This window comes from Vombatus ursinus, unplaced genomic scaffold (genome assembly GCF_900497805.2).
Source record: "Vombatus ursinus unplaced genomic scaffold, bare-nosed wombat genome assembly UNPS02014802.1, whole genome shotgun sequence".
NCBI classification, from domain to species: domain Eukaryota; kingdom Metazoa; phylum Chordata; class Mammalia; order Diprotodontia; family Vombatidae; genus Vombatus; species Vombatus ursinus.
This window is the reverse complement of record NW_020954580.1, coordinates 23349047-23370025: the sequence shown is the minus strand read 5'-3', so window position 1 is coordinate 23370025 and position 20979 is coordinate 23349047. Positions and strand designations below refer to the sequence as shown.

At 37.3% G+C, this 20979-nt stretch overlaps 1 protein-coding gene across 2 annotated transcripts in view; it reads left to right on the top strand.

Moving 5' to 3' along the window:
- The window catches only part of FAM117B (family with sequence similarity 117 member B), a 107621-nt gene that overhangs the window by 55592 nt on the left and 31050 nt on the right, over positions 1-20979 (top strand). For both annotated transcript variants that reach the window (XM_027873759.1, XM_027873758.1), the window contains 2 exons: positions 2542-2634; positions 11867-11980. In XM_027873759.1, coding sequence (XP_027729560.1) covers positions 2542-2634; positions 11867-11980 — 207 coding nt within the window. The remainder of the gene's footprint in view (positions 1-2541; positions 2635-11866; positions 11981-20979) is intronic.

Genomic DNA, 20979 nt, shown 5'->3' with positions numbered 1-20979 from the left:
GAACCTCTCCAAACTTAGCAAGACTAGAACTGAGACATCTTAGTCTGTCACTAGTCTTCTGCTTGATGCCTCTCCACCTGGACCTGTCAAAGAGTGTGCTAAGTCTCTGAGGCTTGGAGAGCCCAGAGGCATTTCCAAACCTGCTTGGGCATTGGAGTAGGCCTTGAATTTACTGCTTTGTCTTTTTAAACATTAAATATCTTTTCAGTCACCATTTTTGTTAAAATTTTCAAAGTGATAATAGATTTGGATGCTCTTGTTTTGCCTTAAGCTAATATACTCAAATTTGCAAGGTTTATAATTTTAAAAATCTAATTCCATGTTTTTAAGACTTGTGTAGGAATTTTTAAGAGCTATTTTAACTCTATTTCCCTTATTACTGCTGAAAAAGCTGTAGAGACTCTTAACTGTCACTCTTTGATGCTTTAGTAATTCTTTGCCATTATTATTTTGCAATTTGACAAATATGTACTTTGGCAAATGAATTTTTTAATTCTGAATGTAACAAAAAATGAGCATTTCCATACGTGTATATAATAACAAAAGAACACAGTTGTCTATGAAACTGTAAATCTCCATTTTTATAGTCATGCTTTTTAAAAAAGCAGTATATAATTCTAGTCATTGATTCCAAAATTATCCCTACTTAAAAATATTTCAGTGACCTTTTTTATGTCATGACTTCCTACCTTTCCCTTTTCTCCTCTCCTGGGATCCTGAGTTATCTCAGGCTGAAATCTACCATACACCAGCAGGTGGAGGTTTCCTTGGTCCTCTGGGATTTCTGACCACTTTAGAATTGTCTCTGCTTTTGGTGCCTCTGAACAAACAGAAAGCACTTCAGGCTTACAGAGATGTATTTGATACATCTCTGGGAGATAGCTTTGGGAGTCTAGCAACTTGCTTGCTTTCCCTGGTGCTGACTTTGCTGTTGAAGTCCTGTGTTCCACTGCGTGGGAGTATCTTGCTGACTCTCTGTGCAATACTAGACTAGAAATCACTTAATGTATTTTCTTATTGAATTTCTTGGATTATTATTCAAGCCAGTGCAAATTTCGGGTTTTTCCTGGAGCTAGTTAGCTATGTGAGAACTGGGCAGTCTGTCTTTGTTCAGGCAGTCATCTTGGCCAGAAGTCTCTCACAACTTGAGTTTTATATTTCTCTACACTGAAGTTCTTTGAATTCTTTCCATTTGCAAAGATGCCTCTTTGAATTTCTTTAAATACAAAGTCTAGGGTTCCCTCCTCCCCTTTTTTCAATACCATCTTGAATCCCAGTAAAGCTAAAGTTTAATCTCAGTCAGTCTTTCACATTTGCAACATGGTTTGGGCTTGTTTTGAATTTTATTTCCATTAACTTACACATCCAATTGAACCTACTTTTTGTTACTTTCATTAATATGACAGTTTTTTTCTGCTGTGTATTTTTGTAAATTTCTTTATTTCTCTGTCTCCCATAGGAATATCTACTTAAATTCTTTTCATATTTTGATCATATAACTTACTTGATAATTTGGTATTTCTTCCACCACTTCTGGCATTAATTCAGCTTGCATAAGTATGAAATTTGTTTTCCTGGATTTTTTTTCTTTAATATGTTCTTTTTCTCTCTTTTGTAATAGATAGGAAAAGCCTTGGTGGCAGCACACAGCCTGGCCTTTATGAAATTATGGGGTAGTTGATTTCTCTTCCTTGGGCAGTAGCTTCACTTGTCCACTCCCCTCACTCCTCTCTGTCAAACCTCTAACGGTTCTTGGGCAGTGAGTGATGGAATCCTTCATGTTAGTCATTTCGGTGCCTGATGCCAGGCAGCACTAAGTAAGTGCTAAGGATCACTTGCTCTCTGCCACAGCCCTGGTATGGTGAGTGTGCCAGCAGTGCCTGGGTCTCTCATCCTGTCTGTCAGTCTTTCTCTGTCCCAAGGCCTGGGGTGAGCACACTTTGGTTGCAGCAAGGACTCAGCAAGCTCAGCTCTTTCTCTGCCCTGCCTTGCTCTGATGGCTCTTTAGTCTACCTCAGGATCCAGCGTAGCATCCAGGAAGCCTTAGATTCTTTCTGCTTGTGTATCTCTCTGCACCCCAAGCCTGGGGGACACAGAACTGTGCGCCTGCCTCTGTTTCATCTCAGTGTAGAGTGTAATGCACACACAGCAGCAGCGTTTTTGCTCCTTTGACTTCTGGAGGTGCCAGTTGTTAGAGCCCTCTCTTTCTGTGACTTTGTATACTTCTCCCCTTTTCATTTCTCTCTTCCCACTTTTTTTCCCTCTTTCCTTCCCTCTTATTCTATACCCTCTTTGCTACCTTCTTACTCTATCCATTCCTTCCTCAGAATTCCTGTAGGTGTTTTTCCCTCCTTCCTCCTGTGAGACATTAAAATAGTTTGTTCTTTGGATATTGTTCACTTTATCTTACCAGATCTCTTCTGGTAAGTTTATTAAGTGTTTTCACATATGAATGCACTTGGGTTTTGGTTGTTGTTTTTTTCCCTTAAGAATCAGTGCCTGCATAATATGCTAAACTTTGATTGATTTTTTTCATTGCAGACAGAGAGTGCATGGGCTGAAGAATACTCTGAAAAGAAGAAAGGATCCCACAAGCGTTCAGCATCTTGGGGCAGCACAGACCAGCTTAAAGAGGTCAGGGATGTCTGTTTAGAGCAATTTGATTCAAAGCAATTTTTTTGAGCCAGTCATATCCATGAAATTGTCATATGTGAGAATTTCCGTTGACTTGAATGACTGCACAAAAGTCAGTTAAAGTGATTTATTGGGTGGGAAGATGAGGTGGTTACTCAGCTGACTCTCAGTTTTCTTTCAGATTTTGATTTTGTTGAATCTAGCTTGTGTCTATTATATCAATTTAAATACCAGAGGGTTGTTATTTTAAAAAAAAAATTATATAACCCCAAACATTCATAATCATTATTAACTTATATACCATTTGTATTCACATCCCTGGATTAATATTAATAGTTTCCAAACTGAACTTCAGGGAACCCTGGCATATTTTGTATGACATAAATAGGGGTTCTATGAGAATTTGGAGGCAGGTATAACTCTTGAATGTCAGATGATTATATATCAAAAGTATACGTCATAACTTTTTTCAGTATGAACAAAAGGCTTAATTTCCTCCATTTTGTTTTAGATTTTTCCCAATGCCTGAGTTAATTTAGAAAACACAATGTTTTTACATAAATGATTTGTATCTTATAGTGGGAACTGCTGTCAAGCTTTTTCTTAACTACGATCGTAGTTGTAAACAAAATATAAAAATATAAAAATGTAAAATGTTAAAAAGAACACTACCAAATGAACATATTGTCCATTTGAAGTCTGCAAATGCTTTGCCTTGGTCAGATATTGACTGCATGTTTAACTATGTTTAATCTAAAATTATTAACACCAAATTGAGAATTGTGTAGTCAGTAAAAGCAAGTACATACCGCTCTTTTTTTTCCCTTCTCTTTTCAAATGATATATACACTTTATGTAAGTGGATTCTTCTGTAGACCTCTACATAAAGCATAAAGAATGCCTCTCTGCCTTCCCTATCTCTCTAGTAATCACATGGACCCTAGGAATGTATTACAATTCATTATGGTCTTTTATTTAGTTGTCACAAGATATTTTTTTTCCTTCTTTTATTTAACCCTGTTAATCTTCTCCATCCTCAGACAAATTTAATAAAGGCCCTTTGCCCTTTTAACACCTATTTTCCTAGCTCTGAGCATAACATTATGTCCAGTATAAGCTAAAAGATATCATAAATATTAATAATTAGGTGGCCTGAAATAGCTAGCCTTTGTCATAAAAGATTAACCTATTCAAATGTACAAGAATATTCATAGCAGCTCTTTTTGTGGTGGCAAAGAATTGCAAATTGAGAAGATGCCCATCAATTGGGGAATGGCTGAGCAAGTTGTGTTATATGAATGTAATGGAAGAAATGATGAACAGGCTGACTTCAGAAAAACCTGGAAAGACTTGTGCGGTCTGATGCCGAGTGAAGTGAGCAGAACCAAGAGAACGTTGTGCACAATAACAGCCACGTTGTGACTAATATTGATAGACTTAAGCCCTCCCAGCAATACAAGGATCTAAGACATCTCCAAAGGCCTCGTGATGGAAAATGCTATCCACATTCAAAGAAAGAAGTATGGAATTTGAATGCAGATTGAAGCATGCTAATTTTTTTTTTTGCATTCTTTCTGCAAAGTATGGTTTTTCGTATCACCACCAACAGAAAAAATATCCTTAGAAGGGCAAATAATTTTTACTCTGGCATGGGTCATTTAACAGTTTTTTCTTTATCTTCAAGTTTTACATTTTAAAAGAAATGTTTTTGTACTATAAACTTAGTAACTGTAAATAAACATTCAGATAAAATAAAGAATAAAATAATGCATAAATTGTAACTATTTATAGTATATTCAGGTGTTCTCTATATCAATTTTAAAAAAGTGTAGAATGATAGGGGCTAGAGTAGAAAACTATTTGCTATTTTTTTTCTCTTGAATTTTGTTTCTCCTTTCTGGTGGATCCTCCTGTTGGTTCTAATTCTTTCTTACAGCATCACTAATTTGAAAATATGTTTAATATATAAGATTGTGTGCCATCTTGGGGAGGGTGGTGGGGAGGAAGGGGGAGAAAAATTTTAAACTCAAAAGCATAGGGAAGAGATTGTTGATAGATCAAAATAAATTAATAAAAAAATATATAATTTCAAGGGACATTTGGTAATCTTTTTTGCAGTGCTTGTGATTAGTATTTGCAAAAAAGACCATCATGAGGATATCAGCTTATAAACCCAGATTTGTGGTGGAGGAGATGGTATAGAGAAATTCCATGAAGAGCTAAATAAGACCCCCCAAATTAACTTATTCTTTTGTAGGCAGTGATGCCTGTGCAAAATTGGACATAGGGAGTATGGCAAAAAAAATATGTTGGGTTCACAAACAATAATGAGAAAAATCAAAGGCTTGTGGATTACATAGAAGCCTTGTGCTTGTAAATCATTCATGCTTTCTTCCTAAAAAAAATTCTTAAGTGCCAGAAAGGGTGAACACCAAATAACTATCAAACAGTGAAATTGATTATATGTTAAGAACAGATTACTAATATGGGAACCATTTCTGAGTTGGCCATCTATTTATAATTAGATTATCAACTTAGAGCAAAGAACAACATTCATAAACGCTAGAAATAAGAAAAATAAGAAAATACGGTGTTCAATAAAAACAACTCCAATCTGACACATTTTAGCAAGTTCTTGACACCAAAAAAAGAAAAAAAGATGTGAATAGAAGAAAAGACATCACCAATTATAATAACTTAATAAAAAAGTTTAACACATACAAATCAGTTGCCATAAGGAGATGAAGGAAAGCACTTTAGTCAGCTTACATAAGATCTCCTTTCCAAATAGAAAATGGAAACCAATGGCAACACAAGTTTAGAATATAACTTCACTTCTTATAGAGAAGAATGATGGAAGATTATGAGCAATATCCTCTCAAAGAGAAAGAATATAGCCCATTTAAAGAAAGCTTGACAAGAAATCCAACTAAAATAAAGTCACCCTGAGGGGTATTTGAGGATGACACTGGAATGAGAACGTGTCAAAAATAAAAATACAGAAAAGGATTTGTAAAGATTTTTATGGCAAACTTTTCACCGTTGGAGGATAATGGAACTCATTCTAGTTGAACACTAAATTACAGTCCTAGCCCCAGTGCTTGAGGAATTGTAACTGGCGCTTATAAAAATGAAGGAATAAGTAACTGAATAATATTAAATTTACATACAGGAAGTCTGTATTGGAAATGATACAATTTGGAGGACATTGAAAAATCAATTCTTAAGGTGTAAGAAATAAGGGAAGATATTACAGAGGTAGTGTAAGGTAGTGGAAAAATCTCAACTTAGTACCAAAAAAAGACAAAGTTATTAATATTCATCAGCCCATATACCTAGTTCCCATCTTTACAATATTTTTATAAGACCAGTCTACATCATTGTTAATGAGGATTTTATGATAAGGCATCGAGGGCATTGATAAGGATAGTCTCATATCATTACTCTGATGTAGACAAACTTTTGCAAATAAAAGCATTAGTAGATCATATCTTTACAATAATAAAGTAGTGAAAAGAAAAACAGGAAAATATTAAATCTTTACTGTTTTGTAGCGATGTGATTGGTTTACTCTTCACTAAAGAGCTGACTAGATTGCCTTTAAAAATTTACAAAATTCTTTCAGTTACTTCACACTTTTCCCTGGAACAAAGGTCTGTCCTTTTAACAACATCCTATTGGTGATGTATGGTTTCAAGTCATGGGTCACTGTCACCAGAGAGCAATAGAGAAGCACAGTTAGTTCCATGCCTGTAGTACTCTCCTTCCTCTGCTCCAGCTTTTGGCCTCCCAGCTTCCTTCAAGTCCCTACGAAAATCCCACCTTCTCCAGGAAACCTTCCCCAAACCCTCTTAATTCTAGTGCCTTCCCTCTGTTAATTATTTCCTATTTATCCGGTGTATAGCTTGCTGTGCATATATTGTTGTCTCCACTAGATTGTAAGTTCCTTGAGGTCAGGGACTGTATTTTGCTTCTTTTTGTATCCCCAGTGCTTAGCACAGTGTCTTGAACACAGTAGGTGCTTTATAAATGCTAATTGAAGTGAAGTGACAAAAGAGACACAAAATGCTATTGAGGTTCAAGATGATACCTGGACCTGTTCTCAGCAGGAGAAAGCCATCTCTGTTTAACCCATTAGAACTCAGAGAAATCAAATTTTCCTAAAAGACACTGAAAAGCAAAAAGGTCCTCATCCTATTGCCAAGCAGGTGGCAAAAAGAGGTGTTCATTTACTTACCTTCACCATGGAAAACCAGTTATTGAGCAAGGATTTCTGTGATTAGAATATTATACATAGCAAGAGTGGATTATAGATTTTTTTGAAGTCTTCTAGCATATGCCCTTTCTGTCCTCTGACTCTGCCACCACTCTGGTGCGGGCCTTTATCACCTCACACCTGGATTGTTGCAATAACCTGCTGGTGGGTCTGCCTGCCTCAATCTCTCCCCACTCCAGTCCATCTGCCTTTCAGACACTAAAGTGATTTTCCTAAAGTACGGGTCTGACTATGTCATTCCCCTAGTCAGTAAACTCACTGGCTCTCTATCTCCGTAAGTGTGAAATACAAAATACTCTGACATTCATAACCCTTCATAACCTAGCCCCCTTCTGCCTTTCCAGTCTCCCTATACTTTACTCCTTACCATGTGTAATTTCCTAATTGTTTTCCCAGTCTCAAATCTCTTTTTTCTGTAGTCTGTACTTTACAGAGCTACCACAATGATATTCCTAGAAGCACAGATCTCACTGTAGCAGTCTTCTGTTCAAGAAATTGCAATGGCTTTTATTACCATCAGGACAATTTACTACGTTACCGTCTGGGAACAAATGCAGACTCCTCCACTTCGTATTTAAAGCACTTCACCCCCTGGCTTCAGCCTACCTTTTCTGGCATTGCATTTCCATGCACAGGCACAGGTTCTCACCCTTGCCTGAAATACATTCTCTCTCTGCCTTTTGTCTTGTGTAATCTAATTTCTTAGCTCAAGTTTAATGCCACCTTCCTACATGGAGTCTTTTCTGAACTCCTTCCCTGTCTTCTAGTGCCTCTCCCATTACCTTGCCTACTTTCCTTCCTTCCTTTACTTGAATGATTCCTTTTTTCAATTGGTGGGGTTTTTTAATCATTGAATAATTTTTCCCCCAATTACATGTAAAAACAATTTTAAACATCCTTTTTAAAAAATTTTAAGTTCCGAATTCTCTCTGTCCCTTCTTCCCTCCCTTCCCTCCTCTCTCATTGAGATGACTAGCAGTTTGAGTGTAGGTTATGCATGTGCAATCATGTAAAACACAGACCAAAAAAAAAAGGTCACCATCACTAGAGCCTGGCATATAGTTGGTGCTAAGTAAATGCTTATTGATTGATTGTTTTCTAAAGTGTTAGAGCAAAGTATGGTTTTTCATATCACCACCAACAGAAAAAATATCCTTAAAAGGGCAAATAATTTTTACTCTGGCATGGGTCATTTAATGGTTTTTTTCTTTATCTTCAAGTTCTGCATTTTAAAATAAATGTTTTTGTACTATAAACTTAGTAACTATAAACTAAATAAACATTCGGATAAAATAAAGAATAAAATAATGCATAAACTATTTATAGCATATTCAAGTGTTCTCTATATCAACTTAAAAAAAAAAGGTAGAATGTCAGGGGCTAGAGTGCCGATTTGGAATCAGGAGACCTTTAGTTCATGTGCCACTTGACATTTACTACCCATATGAACATTGATAAATCACTAAATTTCTCTGATCCTCAATATCTTCATCTGTTACAGGGATGCTTACCCTGGGGTCCACTGGCCTTCATGAGAACAAGGGATAGATTGGGAGGAGAAGACACGTCAATAAACTTGGATGGGGGGAAAACAACTATGTATTTTTTGTATTTAAAACATTGTGATGACTTTTTGTAGACTTCACCAGACTGCCAAAGAGGCTCATGCCTGCCCCTCACCCCGCTTTCTCTATCTCTGTGTGTGTGTGTATACACAGAGATAGAGAGAATCTCTGATCTGCAAAATGAGGATAATTGTACTTCTCTTACCTACCTCACGGGTGGTTGTAAGTCTCAAATGAGAGCCTTGTATATGTAAAACTGGGTGCAGACTTTAAAGCTCTCTGTAACTCAGTTACTGCTCAGTCTATACCCATTTTAATTAGTTATCTGTGATTAGCTGGTGAGGATTCAGTCTGCTGTAAACAAAACCATTTGTGAATGTTTGTCTTTTCCCTTCTCATTTTCGTGAGATGTCTTCTTTGTATGTGAAGACCAAGATCACTATCACAAAGGCTTGTTTTTGGAGATGAGATTCACTTGTGATTTGGCAGTTGCTGGTGTCTTCTTGATCTCCTTTTTTAGACATAATACCACATACGATAGTTACCAATTTTAAGTACTTTTTCCTCTTTGGAATATTTTGATAATTGATCCTTACTTCTTTCAAGTTTGTATTGCCTAATGGCAGGATTTGTTTTTCTTTTCTGTGTGTACTCAGCCTAGTCCAGCCACTTTCCCTGACTTAAATGCCAAAAAAAATTTTTAAACTCCTTTCAAGGACTACTCAAGTAAAACCCACTTATTTCTCCTCATCTCTCATATCTTTAGAACAAAACTAACTATTCATAAACCTGTCCCAAGGCACTGTGGGTCCATTGCTACCTGTATTTTGTAGGAAAGCAGCCATGGTTTTTTAGGTCTGGAAAGGGTAGAGGTGGAGCTGGTGTTGTTTTATGTTGTATTAAGTCCTAGTTAATGGATGCTTTGGGGTTCCTTTGTACGTCTGGTTTTGTCAGGTTGAGAAAAAAGATGTCTACAGACGAGATTCTCTGGTTTGTTTGTTTTTAATTTGTAAAATACTTCATATTGAAAACAACCAGTATTTTGCAGAAAAGCATCTGTGCCTCTTTAAGTCTGGCAAAAAGCATACAACCATTTTATCAGGCAGTCCTCAGGCACATGTGGAATGGTAGCTATGAGTAATTCAGTGTGCTTAGGGACTGGGCTACAGACACAAAAGGGGGACAGTTCCTACCTGAAAGGAGCTTATCTTCCAATGGGGACAGCCTCTGCAAAGAAAGACTTGAAAGTGGGAATGTGGAGTCATGTGGGAGGAACAGAGTGAAAATCAGTATACTGTTTTTTGTTTATGGCTTAGACTACATGAGTTTTAATTTATTAATCTTTCCAATATCTTTTTTTATTTTTTTAAAGAGCCATTTTGACTGAGCATCAAGAACCCAATTTTAACTTGACTGCTAATTTATCAAAGTTTATTCACAAAAAGTGAAGGAGAACTGTATAGTTAAAGCTAAGAAACTAGCTTAGTTTCTTTAAACCACCAAGGGAATTTATGAAGAATAATTTCAAATTTAAGGAATTGACTGTACAGCTAGACAAAAACAACACTGATCTATTTGAGAACAGCAGAAGGCTTACTCAAGTCCCAGATGTTAAAATCCAACTAATAACTTCACCATTATGTTGTGTAAATATGCAAAAACTGATAGTCTAAAAATATCTCTTCCTAGATTTCAAAACATTTGAAAAAGAATTGTTTCTGCTGATGGGGTGGGGATGAGTTTTTTGGATTTAAAATGAAACAAAATTTATGCATATTTGAAAATTCTATACGTATTTTGAGGAGAAATAAGTTAATAATTGTTTAGTGTGTGAATTGTCAGGTATGTCAAATTTTATTGGTCACACATGCTAAAGATGTCATTATTCTGGAGTACTCTAAAGTTACTCTGATTACGTCTAAAGATGTCATTTACTCCCAATCTAAACAATTCTAAAACTTATGGAACACCCTCTATTCTGACTACTAAGTACCTAGAATGGGAACCAGTTCTATATGAGGCACTGAAGATAGGAAGCCTAAGCATCAGTCATTTCATTCATATGCATTTCTCCCCTTGTCAGTGCAGATTATAGTCTTTTTGTGCTCCACAGATGGTCCTGTAGAGTTGCTTTGGCCAAAGTGGACCTTGTGCATTAGGTAGCCTGGTGATGAGTATCTCCAAGCTTGGTTAAGCTTTGCTTGCCTTTGCTCAGGTTGTCCTTGGGAGCTGCCTCCTCCTTGCATCTGAGAGGCTTTTCTCATCCTCTGGCTGCCATTCTTCTCCCGTTCAATTTTCTCTGTGTCTGCTTAGGGCCTATTTTGTATCTACTAAACATATATGTTGTTTCTTCTGATTGAAGGTAAACTTCTTAAGGATAGAGACATTTCTGTCTTCGTATTGTTTCTTTTGATAAAATGTTAGTTTCATGAGGACAAGGACTGACTGTTTCACTTTTGTGTTTACATCCTATGTGTCCAACCATTCATGTGTGCTTAAATAAATACTTTTTTACTCCTTCATTTAATAAATGGTTACTAATTGATTTGGTGGATCCTTGACAACAGGCCCAGCACCAGGTCAAAATCTTTCTAGTTTGTTGTAGAACCTACCACATATTATGCTTAAGTGACATTGGAATCCAGCAGCACAAAAATATTTATAGCATCTCCTTTTGTGGTAGCAAAGAACTGGAAACTTAATGGGGTACCCTCATCTGGGGAGAGCTGAATGAATAATGACGTATGAATGTGTATGGAGCACTATTGTGCTGTAAGATGTAACTACAGAAATGGTTTCAGAGAAACGTGGGGAAAATTGTATGAATTGATTTAGAATGAAGTGAGCAGAACTAGGAAAAAATTGTTATAGTATCAATAACAGTGTAAAGACAAACAACTTTCAAAGACTTAAGAAAATGGATCCATGCAATTTCTAATCACCACAATTCCAGAGGATCAGTGATGAAGTATGTTTCCCACTTCCTGACAAAGGGATAACAGACTCAAGATGAAGAATGAGAAATACATCTTTAAAATTGTCTATGAAAGAATTTGTTTTGACTATACATTTTTGTTTTTGTTTTTGTTTTTATTTCTCAATGGGGTGGGAGAGAAAATAAATGCTTATTAAAAAACAAACGCACTCAGCACTATTTTCCTCCACAATGAAGATTCAGAATAAGACTTTACTGGAGCAGTACATAAGTAAAAGTATTCCTCTCTTGTAAATGTTTTAAATTTTTTGCTTGAGATTAGATTTTATGATTTTAACAGCTTAATTTTTGGGCCTGACAAATATACTATGTCCAAATAGTGGCTAATGCTTGTGTATATTTTTATATAGTAGGGAAAAGACTCTAAAATGGTGCCTCTTATCTTTCCTCTCTTAGATTGCAAAATTGCGCCAGCAGTTACAGAGAAGTAAACACAGCAGTAGGCATCATCGGGATAAAGACCGACAGTCTCCATTCCATGGCAACCATGCAGCCATTAACCAGTGTCAGGTGAGTCATCTGCTACAGCGTGCAGAGTGTGAATGGTACTGTGATTTGCTGTTTGGCAAATAATTATTTTGTAGAAAAAGAACTCACCACAGTATGTGCTTGAGAGATGATTAGATAGTAACTGCACAAAAGCCTTCAAGAAGAACAGAAATGTTAATTAAGTTGTGAAAGGAGATTTAGGTGTTATACCTGGGAGCTCCCACCATGAGGGAACTGGAAAGTTTTTCTTGTTTGGCTTCCCATCACTTACTTTGTCTTAAGTGAAAGTAACTAGTGATTGAAGAGATAATAGAGTAGCTTCATTTTCAGTACGTCTGTCAAGTATAAAGCCTCAGCAAATGAGGGGCCCAGTGCCCATTTTAGCTAAGACATTTTAAAATGTACAGACCACAAGTCTCAGCTGTATCTTCTAAAGCATGGACCAGTGCTTTTTGAAGGATAGAGAATATAATATGTAGTACTTTAGGTTTACAAAATGTTTTAGATGTACTGTCTCCCTTCACCCTCTCAACAGCCCTGGGAGATAGATAGTGTAAGTGTTATCCTCAATTACAAATGAAGGAAGTGAGGGCTTTGAGAGGTTAATGGGGAGTTACTCGTGTCACATGACTAATAAATGGAAAAATTTAGATTGTTGTGCTTTTGTTCTTTGTGGTACACTATGCTGTAAACATTTGTACATTTGTATGTTTTTTAAAATGTTGTACAAAAGGATTAACTCTAATCATATCACTGGTTTTAAATTTATAACCTTGGCCAGAATTATAACTGACCTCAAGCACTGGGACTTTGTTCTAAGACACCAACCTTTAGAAAATGCAGAGATCTAAAATAATCACTTTTAAAGATGATACAATTTAAGATTTTGTTACATTTATACTTTGATAGTACTTATGCTCCAACAGCTAAAAACTAGTTAGTGACCATAATTCCGTGGTGGAATAACACTTGACTCTGGTGTCATCAAACCTAAGTTCAGGTCCCGTCTGTCACACTGTGTATAGTGCCTTGGCCAAATCAGCCTCCATGGATCTCAGGTTCTTCATCTGGAAAATGAGAAGGCTGGACTAAGGGCTTCTGAGTTAGGTTTGTTCCAAACTGATACTAGTTATCCTGTGATGAGTAATGAAAACAAGATCTGATGCTCTTCCGTCATTCCTTCTCTGTCCTTGGCTGTGTCCCAGGAAAGCTAGCTATACCATTTAGAGTACCAGTGTGACTCCCATGTTTCATTGGAGTGCTGTATTCTTGGCATGGTCCATAGAGAGCTGACACACCCCCTGCTGGGCAGCTCTGGGCATTTGCTTAACCTCTTAATACCACAGGCACTTTTCCGACACAGTGCAGACTTGCACTAGGAGGTGCTTCCTTACCCTTAGCGGTGAAGAGGCAGATCTGATCCTTATCTCTGTCTCTTTTCATTTGGATTATGACCCCTGTGCAAAATGGCTAGTTAGGACTAAAAAGGACTGGTGAAAGGTGGGAGTGTTTGTGTTGGAGAAAAGCTCCAGGAAGGGTGGGATTCAACTTACATTGCTGCCATCTGATTGATTAATCACTACTAACTCATCTCTTAGGGTCATGTCCCATTCCCCCTGAGGGGGCATGGCTCCCCAAGACATAGTACTAACGTACTATAAACTCCTGGAGGCTGGAGATGAGATTTCGTCTCAGTGGCAGAGTAGGTAGTGCACTGGACTTGGAGTCCTAAAGATAGGAGTTTGAATGCTGCCCCAAGCACTTATTAATTGTGTCACCTGAGCAAGTCATTTAACCCCTCTTAAACTCTATTTCTGCGTCAATAAAATGGGGATGATACTAATACCACAAGGCTCTTGTGAGGTTGAAATAAGAGCATGAAATTCACCTTGCAAATCTTAATGTATTCAATGCATGCTGGGTAGTGTTACCATCATCTAAACTTGGTATTTTCTCCCTTATGAAGCCTGTTACTTTTTTTTTTTTTTTTTTAACGTTTAAGATGTCTCTGTTCCTTAACACACATACTCTTTCTCTACAGGTAGCATGTAGTGCTAGAGATAGACACATGCTTTAATGTCCTATTCAGAGGATGCCTTGTAGCTTTGGATTCTTCCATTTGTTTAGTTATTTCTTTTTTTTAAATGTATTGTTTTTTATTTTTTATTCATTTTGAACTTATATACAAAAAGAAAAAAACATTTCCACATACACAGCACAAGAAGATTCAATATGAAACAATGAACTTCTATTTCACAGTTTACTTTTTTTAAAAAACTGTGTAACAAATACTACACATCATTTTCAAAACTAATCTGCTTTTCTGTGCTTCCTTCTGAGTTTTCTTTTGTTCTCTGCTGTGCATTTTTAATTTTTTCCCTCCCTTCTCCACCCTGCACTAAAGACAGCCACCATTTGACACAAATATGTGTTCGTATGTAAAACCATACTGTACATGCTCCTATTAGCATCTTCATAGGTCCTTTGTAATTGATTTGAGTATTTGTAATACTCAATAATTTGATCATTCACAGTTGTTCTTCGAACAATATTGCTGTTACTGTATGTTTTCTTGGTTCTACTCATTTTAGTCTTCATTATTTCGTGCAGATCTTTCCATGTTTTTCTAAAATCAGCTCATCATTTCCTACAACATAGTAGTATTCTTTATTTTCTTTTTTGTTTATGCTTGTTAGATTTTTCCAACTTTAAGAGAACATTAAATTCTTCCAGTTTTTGTTTTACTAATTCATATGTTTATATATGAAATATTGACATAATTTTAACAATGTGTATCTTTTGTATATTAATCCTGTTTTATTTGTCTTTCTGCATTTCACTTAACTTTTTCATGATGAATTTAATGTCATTAGTGCATTTTTTAGTATTAATATTCATTGTTCATAGTTAATAGTTCATTGTCTGTGATTCCTTTAAGCTTAACATAGTTTCCCTCTTTATCTCAGTCATGTAAATTTTTATTTGTTATTCTCTCTGACGGCCTGAGTACAACCAGTTTTCAGAAATTACCTGATACATAGTACTCTGCACAAGTATGCTTTTAAGTGTTTGTAGGTTTTAGAGTCTGCAAACTGGGACTCCATTGCCTGTTTTTTTATGGCCCACCTGCTAATAATGGGTTTTTACATTTTTAAATACAGTAAAACTTTATTTAAAAATTTAAAAGCTATTTTTAACTTGCTGACCCATAGTTTGCTAACCCCTGTTGTATTATGAGAATTGTACTGAATTCTTGTGACAAATGATAAATTACCAAGCTAACATTAGAAATTTAGCAAATAAGCAGTATCCAGGGAATGTCACAGAGACAGTATAGATGTGGCCCATTCTTCCACAAGTGACATGTCTCTTATATATCCTGAGGTAACATCATACTTTGAAAAAGGACCTGATTTAATACGAATGTATATGTTGAGCTTATATCAGTTTACACTCCATCTTGGGGTGGGGGAAGGGGAGAGATGGGGAGAAAATTTAGAACTCAAAATCTTATGGAAGTGAATGTTGAAAACTAAAAATAAATATGGGAGGTGAGGAAGGAAAGAAAGGTTAGGAAGAATTACCTCACGTAATCAGGGTGTGCAAGCAGATAACCACACAAACAAGGAGTGGGGGTGAGGTATGGACCTGAATTTGACTCCTTACTGCTTGTTATCAACTAAGGAACCTAGAGCCAGTCATTTTACTTTTGGGGGCCTCATTTTCTTCTCTGTGAAGGGATTGTATTAGATGATCTTGGATATTCTTTCTAGCCTGAACTCACAGATCCTATACATTGTGATAGTTATAATTAATGATATCAGCAGTCTTCAAGTTCCTGAAGTACCTTCAAAATTTCAAAAAGATTAAATGATATTCTTTTTAACCTTTTAAAAAATATATTTTGTTTTAATCAGCCAAGATCTGCCTTCTAACCCTCCCACCCTAACCTTCTCCCTATATCTTACCTCCCTCCCTCAAGAACACAAAAAAAGAAATATGGATAGTCAATCAAAGCAAGTTTCCACATTGTCCATGTCACCCGCCATCCATTTAACATTGTTTTAAATTTTTTTTGTTCCAAATTCTCTCCCTTTCCCCCCCCCTTTCCTGAAACAGTAAGTAATTTGAAGTAGTTTATACGTATGCAGTTATACAAAACATATTTCTATAATGGTCATGTGAAAGAACACACAGACCACCAAAAAAAAAACAACCCACAAAAAAGTGAAAAATAGTATGCTTTGATCTGCATTCACACTCATCAGTTCTTTCTCTGAACATTCCCCAATTTATAGGTACCCTCTCAGATTCCTTAATCCACTTCCCCCCCCCTTACCCCTTGTCCCCTTTCTCTCTCATTTCCCTGTTGAGTGAAATGTATTTTTGTATCAAATTCTATATGCTTGTGTATTTTTCCTTCTTTTGATCAATTCAGATGAGAGTGAGGTTCAAGTGTCAGCCATATCTCCCCCCCTCCTCCTTGTTTGTGTAGTTATCTGTTTGCACACCCCGATTATGTGAGGTAATTCTTTCTAACCTTTCTTTTCTTCCTCACCCCCCCACTATATTCTTCCTCTGCTCTTTTTCTATCCTCTTTTAAAAGATCATGACATAACAGAACCACTCCCAGTGTCTAATTGGATTCCTTTGATGAACTTTGATGATGATAGGGTTCAGAGGGGATGTGTGTAACATCTGAGCATCATGGCTCAGATCCCAGACTCAGAGCAGAGTCTCACTTCCAGTAGCCAGCCCAGTCTAAAGAGGCTTCTGTAATTCCGTCCTTCTGCACCAACAGAGCATTTCAGCCGGCTGACAGGGACAGGGTCCGGCAGCAGGTCACTCCTGCACAAACCCATACCCAGGTCAGTAACATAAAGAGCTGGGGGGAAGAGGGGTATGTGTTTTGCCCTGGAACAGATCACCTGGGGAGCACTGAAAGCCGGTAAGATCCTGGAATAACACGCAGCAGACACTTGTATACAGTTAATCGTTTTTTAGGTTTGTTTGTTTTTGTTTTGTTTTTTTTTATCATTTTTTATCCATGTTTACGTTTTTATGTTTCTCTTTTCTTCTGTGTTTAAACTTCAGAATTTCCCTGCAGCTCTGGTCTTTTCATTAGGAATGCTTACAAGTCCTCTATTTTGTTAAAGTCCGTTTTCCCTGTAACATTATGTTCAGTTTTGCTGGGTAAGTTATTCTTGGCTGCAAGACCTTTGGCTGCAATGTAATTTGCCTTCTGGAGTATCATATTTTCATAAAGTTTGTGTTCATTTATTGTGGTGGCTGTTAAATTGTTTGTGATCCTGACTGTGGCTTCTCAGGACTTAAATTCTTTTTTTTCCCCCCTGGATGCTTGCAGTATTTTTTCTTTGACCTGGAAGCTCTGGATTTTGTCTGTCATGTTCTTGGAAATTCTCATTTTGGGTTTTCTTTCAGGAGATAATTTTTGGATTCTCCTTCCACTTTGCCCTCTAGTTCTAAGAGATCTGGACAGTTTTCTTTTAAGATTTCTTGAAATTTTATATCTCGAGTCTTTTTTTTGTTGTTGTTATGACATTCAGATATGCCAATGATTGTTACATCTTTTTCTCCCCCCACCACTTAATAGTATTTTGTTTTTTCCAGTTACATGTAAAGATAGTTTTCAACATTCACTTTTATAAGATATTAAGTTCCAAATTTTTTCTCCCTCCCTCCCCTCCTCCTTCCCCAAGATGGCACACAATCTGATATAGGTTATACATGTGCAATCGTACTAAACATTTCCATGTTAGTCATGTTGTAAAAGAAGAATCAGGAAAAAAGGGAAAAACCATGATATTCATTCAGACTCCACAGTTCCTCTGGATGTGGATAGCATTTTCCATCATGAGTCTTCTGGAATTGTCTTGGATCATTGCGTTGCTGAGAAGAGCTAAGTCTGTCGTAGTTGGCCATCACATCACGTTGCTGTTACTATGTACAGCGTTCTCTCGGTTCTGCTCACTTCACTCGGCATCAGTTCATCTTACATCTTTTTCTCCTCTGTTTTCCTGGTTGGTTGTTTTTGCTGTGAGATACTTTATATTTTTTATTTTTCAGCCTTTTGTCTTTGTTTTAATATTTCTTGTTGCCTCTTTAAAGTAGTTGGCCTTGAATTGGTTCATTCTAATTTTCAAGGAGTTTGTTGCTTGGGCTAGATTTTGTTACCTCTTGTGCAAAGCTGTTCATCCCTTTTCCAATTATTTCTTCTGTAGCTGTCATAACTCTTTTCTCCATCTTTTCCAGGGATTCTAATTGAACTTTCATGCTCAAACTGTTTTTCTTGAGGACTTTGCTTACAAATAATTTGGAGTCATTCTCTTCTTCTGAGTTTGTCTCAAGCTTCCCTGTCAACCAAAATATTTGTTGGTCCGATTGATGTTAGGGCAAGACTTTCTGTACTTCTGGAGGAATATCCGGGCTGATCCTGTTGCCGCTGCGTGTTATTCCAGGATCTTACCGGCTTTCAGTGCTCCCCAGGTGATCTGTTCCAGGGCAAAACACATACCCCTCTTCCCCCCAGCTCTTTATGTTACTGACCTGGGTATGGGTTTGTGCAGGAGTGACCTGCTGCCGGACCCTGTCCCTGTCAGCCGGCTGAAATGCTCTGTTGGTGCAGAAGGACGGAATTACAGAAGCCTCTTTAGACTGGGCTGGCTACTGGAAGTGAGACTCTGCTCTGAGTCTGGGATCTGAGCCATGCTGCTCAGATGTTACTACTTCTGCTACCTTTTGAGCCTCCTCCTTGTTCAGCCCCTTCCTCCCCAGGGACAGTATTCCCCTGTGAGGTGCCCTTCTGTGCCTCCCTTGTTATGACTCAGAGCTAGGTAGTGGGCAACAAAGCTGTCATCTGGTACCTCTCACTGCAGTGATCTGATATGGGTCTGGCAATTTGTCTTGTGCTGGCCTCTTGAGCGCTGATGTGTTCCTGGCGTACACCATCCCCAGTGACCATAGATCTTTCTCCCTGTGCCAAGTTGGGCTGGACAAATGTTGCACTGTGACTTGGGGGTGGGGGTGGCACACAATCAGGGCTGAATGACTTGCGCATAGCTAGTAAGTGTCAAAGCCTGGATTTGAACTTGGGTCCTCCTGACTCCAGGGCCAGTGCTCTACCACCTTGCTGCCTCCACAGTGACTTTTTCTGGATTTCCTTATCAAGATTTGGTTTGGTGCATTTTCTAGATTTGTTTGGAAAAGTTTATGGATGAGTGCTCGCCCCCACTGCTTCCTACTACTCCCATCATTTTAAAAGTCCTATTCCTCATCATGTTTTATATTATTTTCTGTTATTTTAATAGAATTTCAAATCTAGCCCTAAAAATGTGTGGTATGTGTGCCAGCTAGGCGCAGTGAATAGAGCTCTGGCCTTGGAGTCTAGAGGACCTGAGTTCAAATCCAGCCTCAGACACTTAACACTTACTAGCTGTGTGACCCTGGGCAAGTCACTTAACCCCGATTGCCTCACCAAAAAGCAAAAAAAAAAAAAAAAGTGTGTGTGTGTGGTGTATATACAAACATACATATACACACCCACACATGGGTCACTGACTGGGATTTTTAAAAATTTCATTCTCCTCTTCTCCATTCCCCATCAGCAACAACAAGTGATACTATACCTTTGTGTTTGTTGATTCATCTTGTTAAATGGCAGATACATTCTGTACCGTCAGTTACTAGCTGAATTGTACCTTTGTAGAGGAGTAGCCCTCTTCTGAATTTTTCATAATATCATCATTCCCTGCCCATTTGTGGTATCTTTCCTCACCAAGGTACATATCCTTCAATGAAATGATCAACTTGAACTTTGTCTCCATAGTCCGGAATCTACTGGAGTCAGCTCTAGTAAGCCAACTGTTAAATTTGACATATTGGCCATCCAGAGTTAAGAAAGTGTTAATGAATGCAGATTAAATTTTTAAACTTAGTGTGTGCATGTTTATTCCCCAGCCTCCACCCCCAGCCTGGTTGTTAGACATTTACCAACTTACTCTCCTATTGCTCTGTAAACCTTATTTGAGCTCAACAGGAGTGCACAAGAAGTCTTCGGGTGAAGTCATCACCAAATTGGAGGCCTGGTTATTGTAGGCTAATAATTATAGTTATAACTGACATTTGGATAGCACTTTAAAATTTCTTATTTTATCCTTATAATGTCCCTGTCCGTAGTCATTATACCTTTATGACAAACTCTTCCTGTCCTCGTCACGTCATGACAGTTAATCTGAAAACCTAATTGCACGAATGTTTTAATGAATCAAGTCTATATGTAGGGATTCTAGCAAATTCCTGTATATGATCTCAGAGGAGTAGTATTTGAATTGGGTTTTAACAAGCAGGTGAGGATATAGGTATATGTAACATTATGATCCAAGAGCAGAAGCAGGAAATAATGGTTTGTAAACAGGAGACATTGAATAGTACAGTTTAGCCAAAGCACTGAGAAATCAAAGGAGAGTAACATGAGATTAGACTGAAAAGGTAGGCTAGTTTCAAATGGGTAATAATAGGAAAAGGGATTTGAACTTACAAAGCAGTAGGACACATGAAGGGTTTTGGTTAAAGGAATACCATGAGCTGATCTATGCATAAGTAAATCTGACACCTATGTGAACATCGGCCTGAATGCAAGAAGACCTTTTAAGAGATCTTAAATGGTGGCCAACCCCTAAATTAACTCTAGTGTCTCCTTTCCCTACCATTCTAAATAAATGACAGTTAATTGTATTATACTTTTAATTTTTAGCATTAGTGAACCCAGCTTGGCTTTTTCTTATTCTGTCAACTAATGTATGTGTAGATAATTCTCAATGAAAATTTTTTTATAGCTGGAAAAGTAGGCATAAGTCGTTGTCAGTGTTTTCTTGTTTGACTTTCTTACTTTGGTATCAATAAAGTGTTTTCCTGCACCTTGGGTATCCTTCCCTCCTTTAATGATCTCACAGTTGTCCCCTTCACTATGCATCTCCTATATGTACATTTGGTCCTGTCCA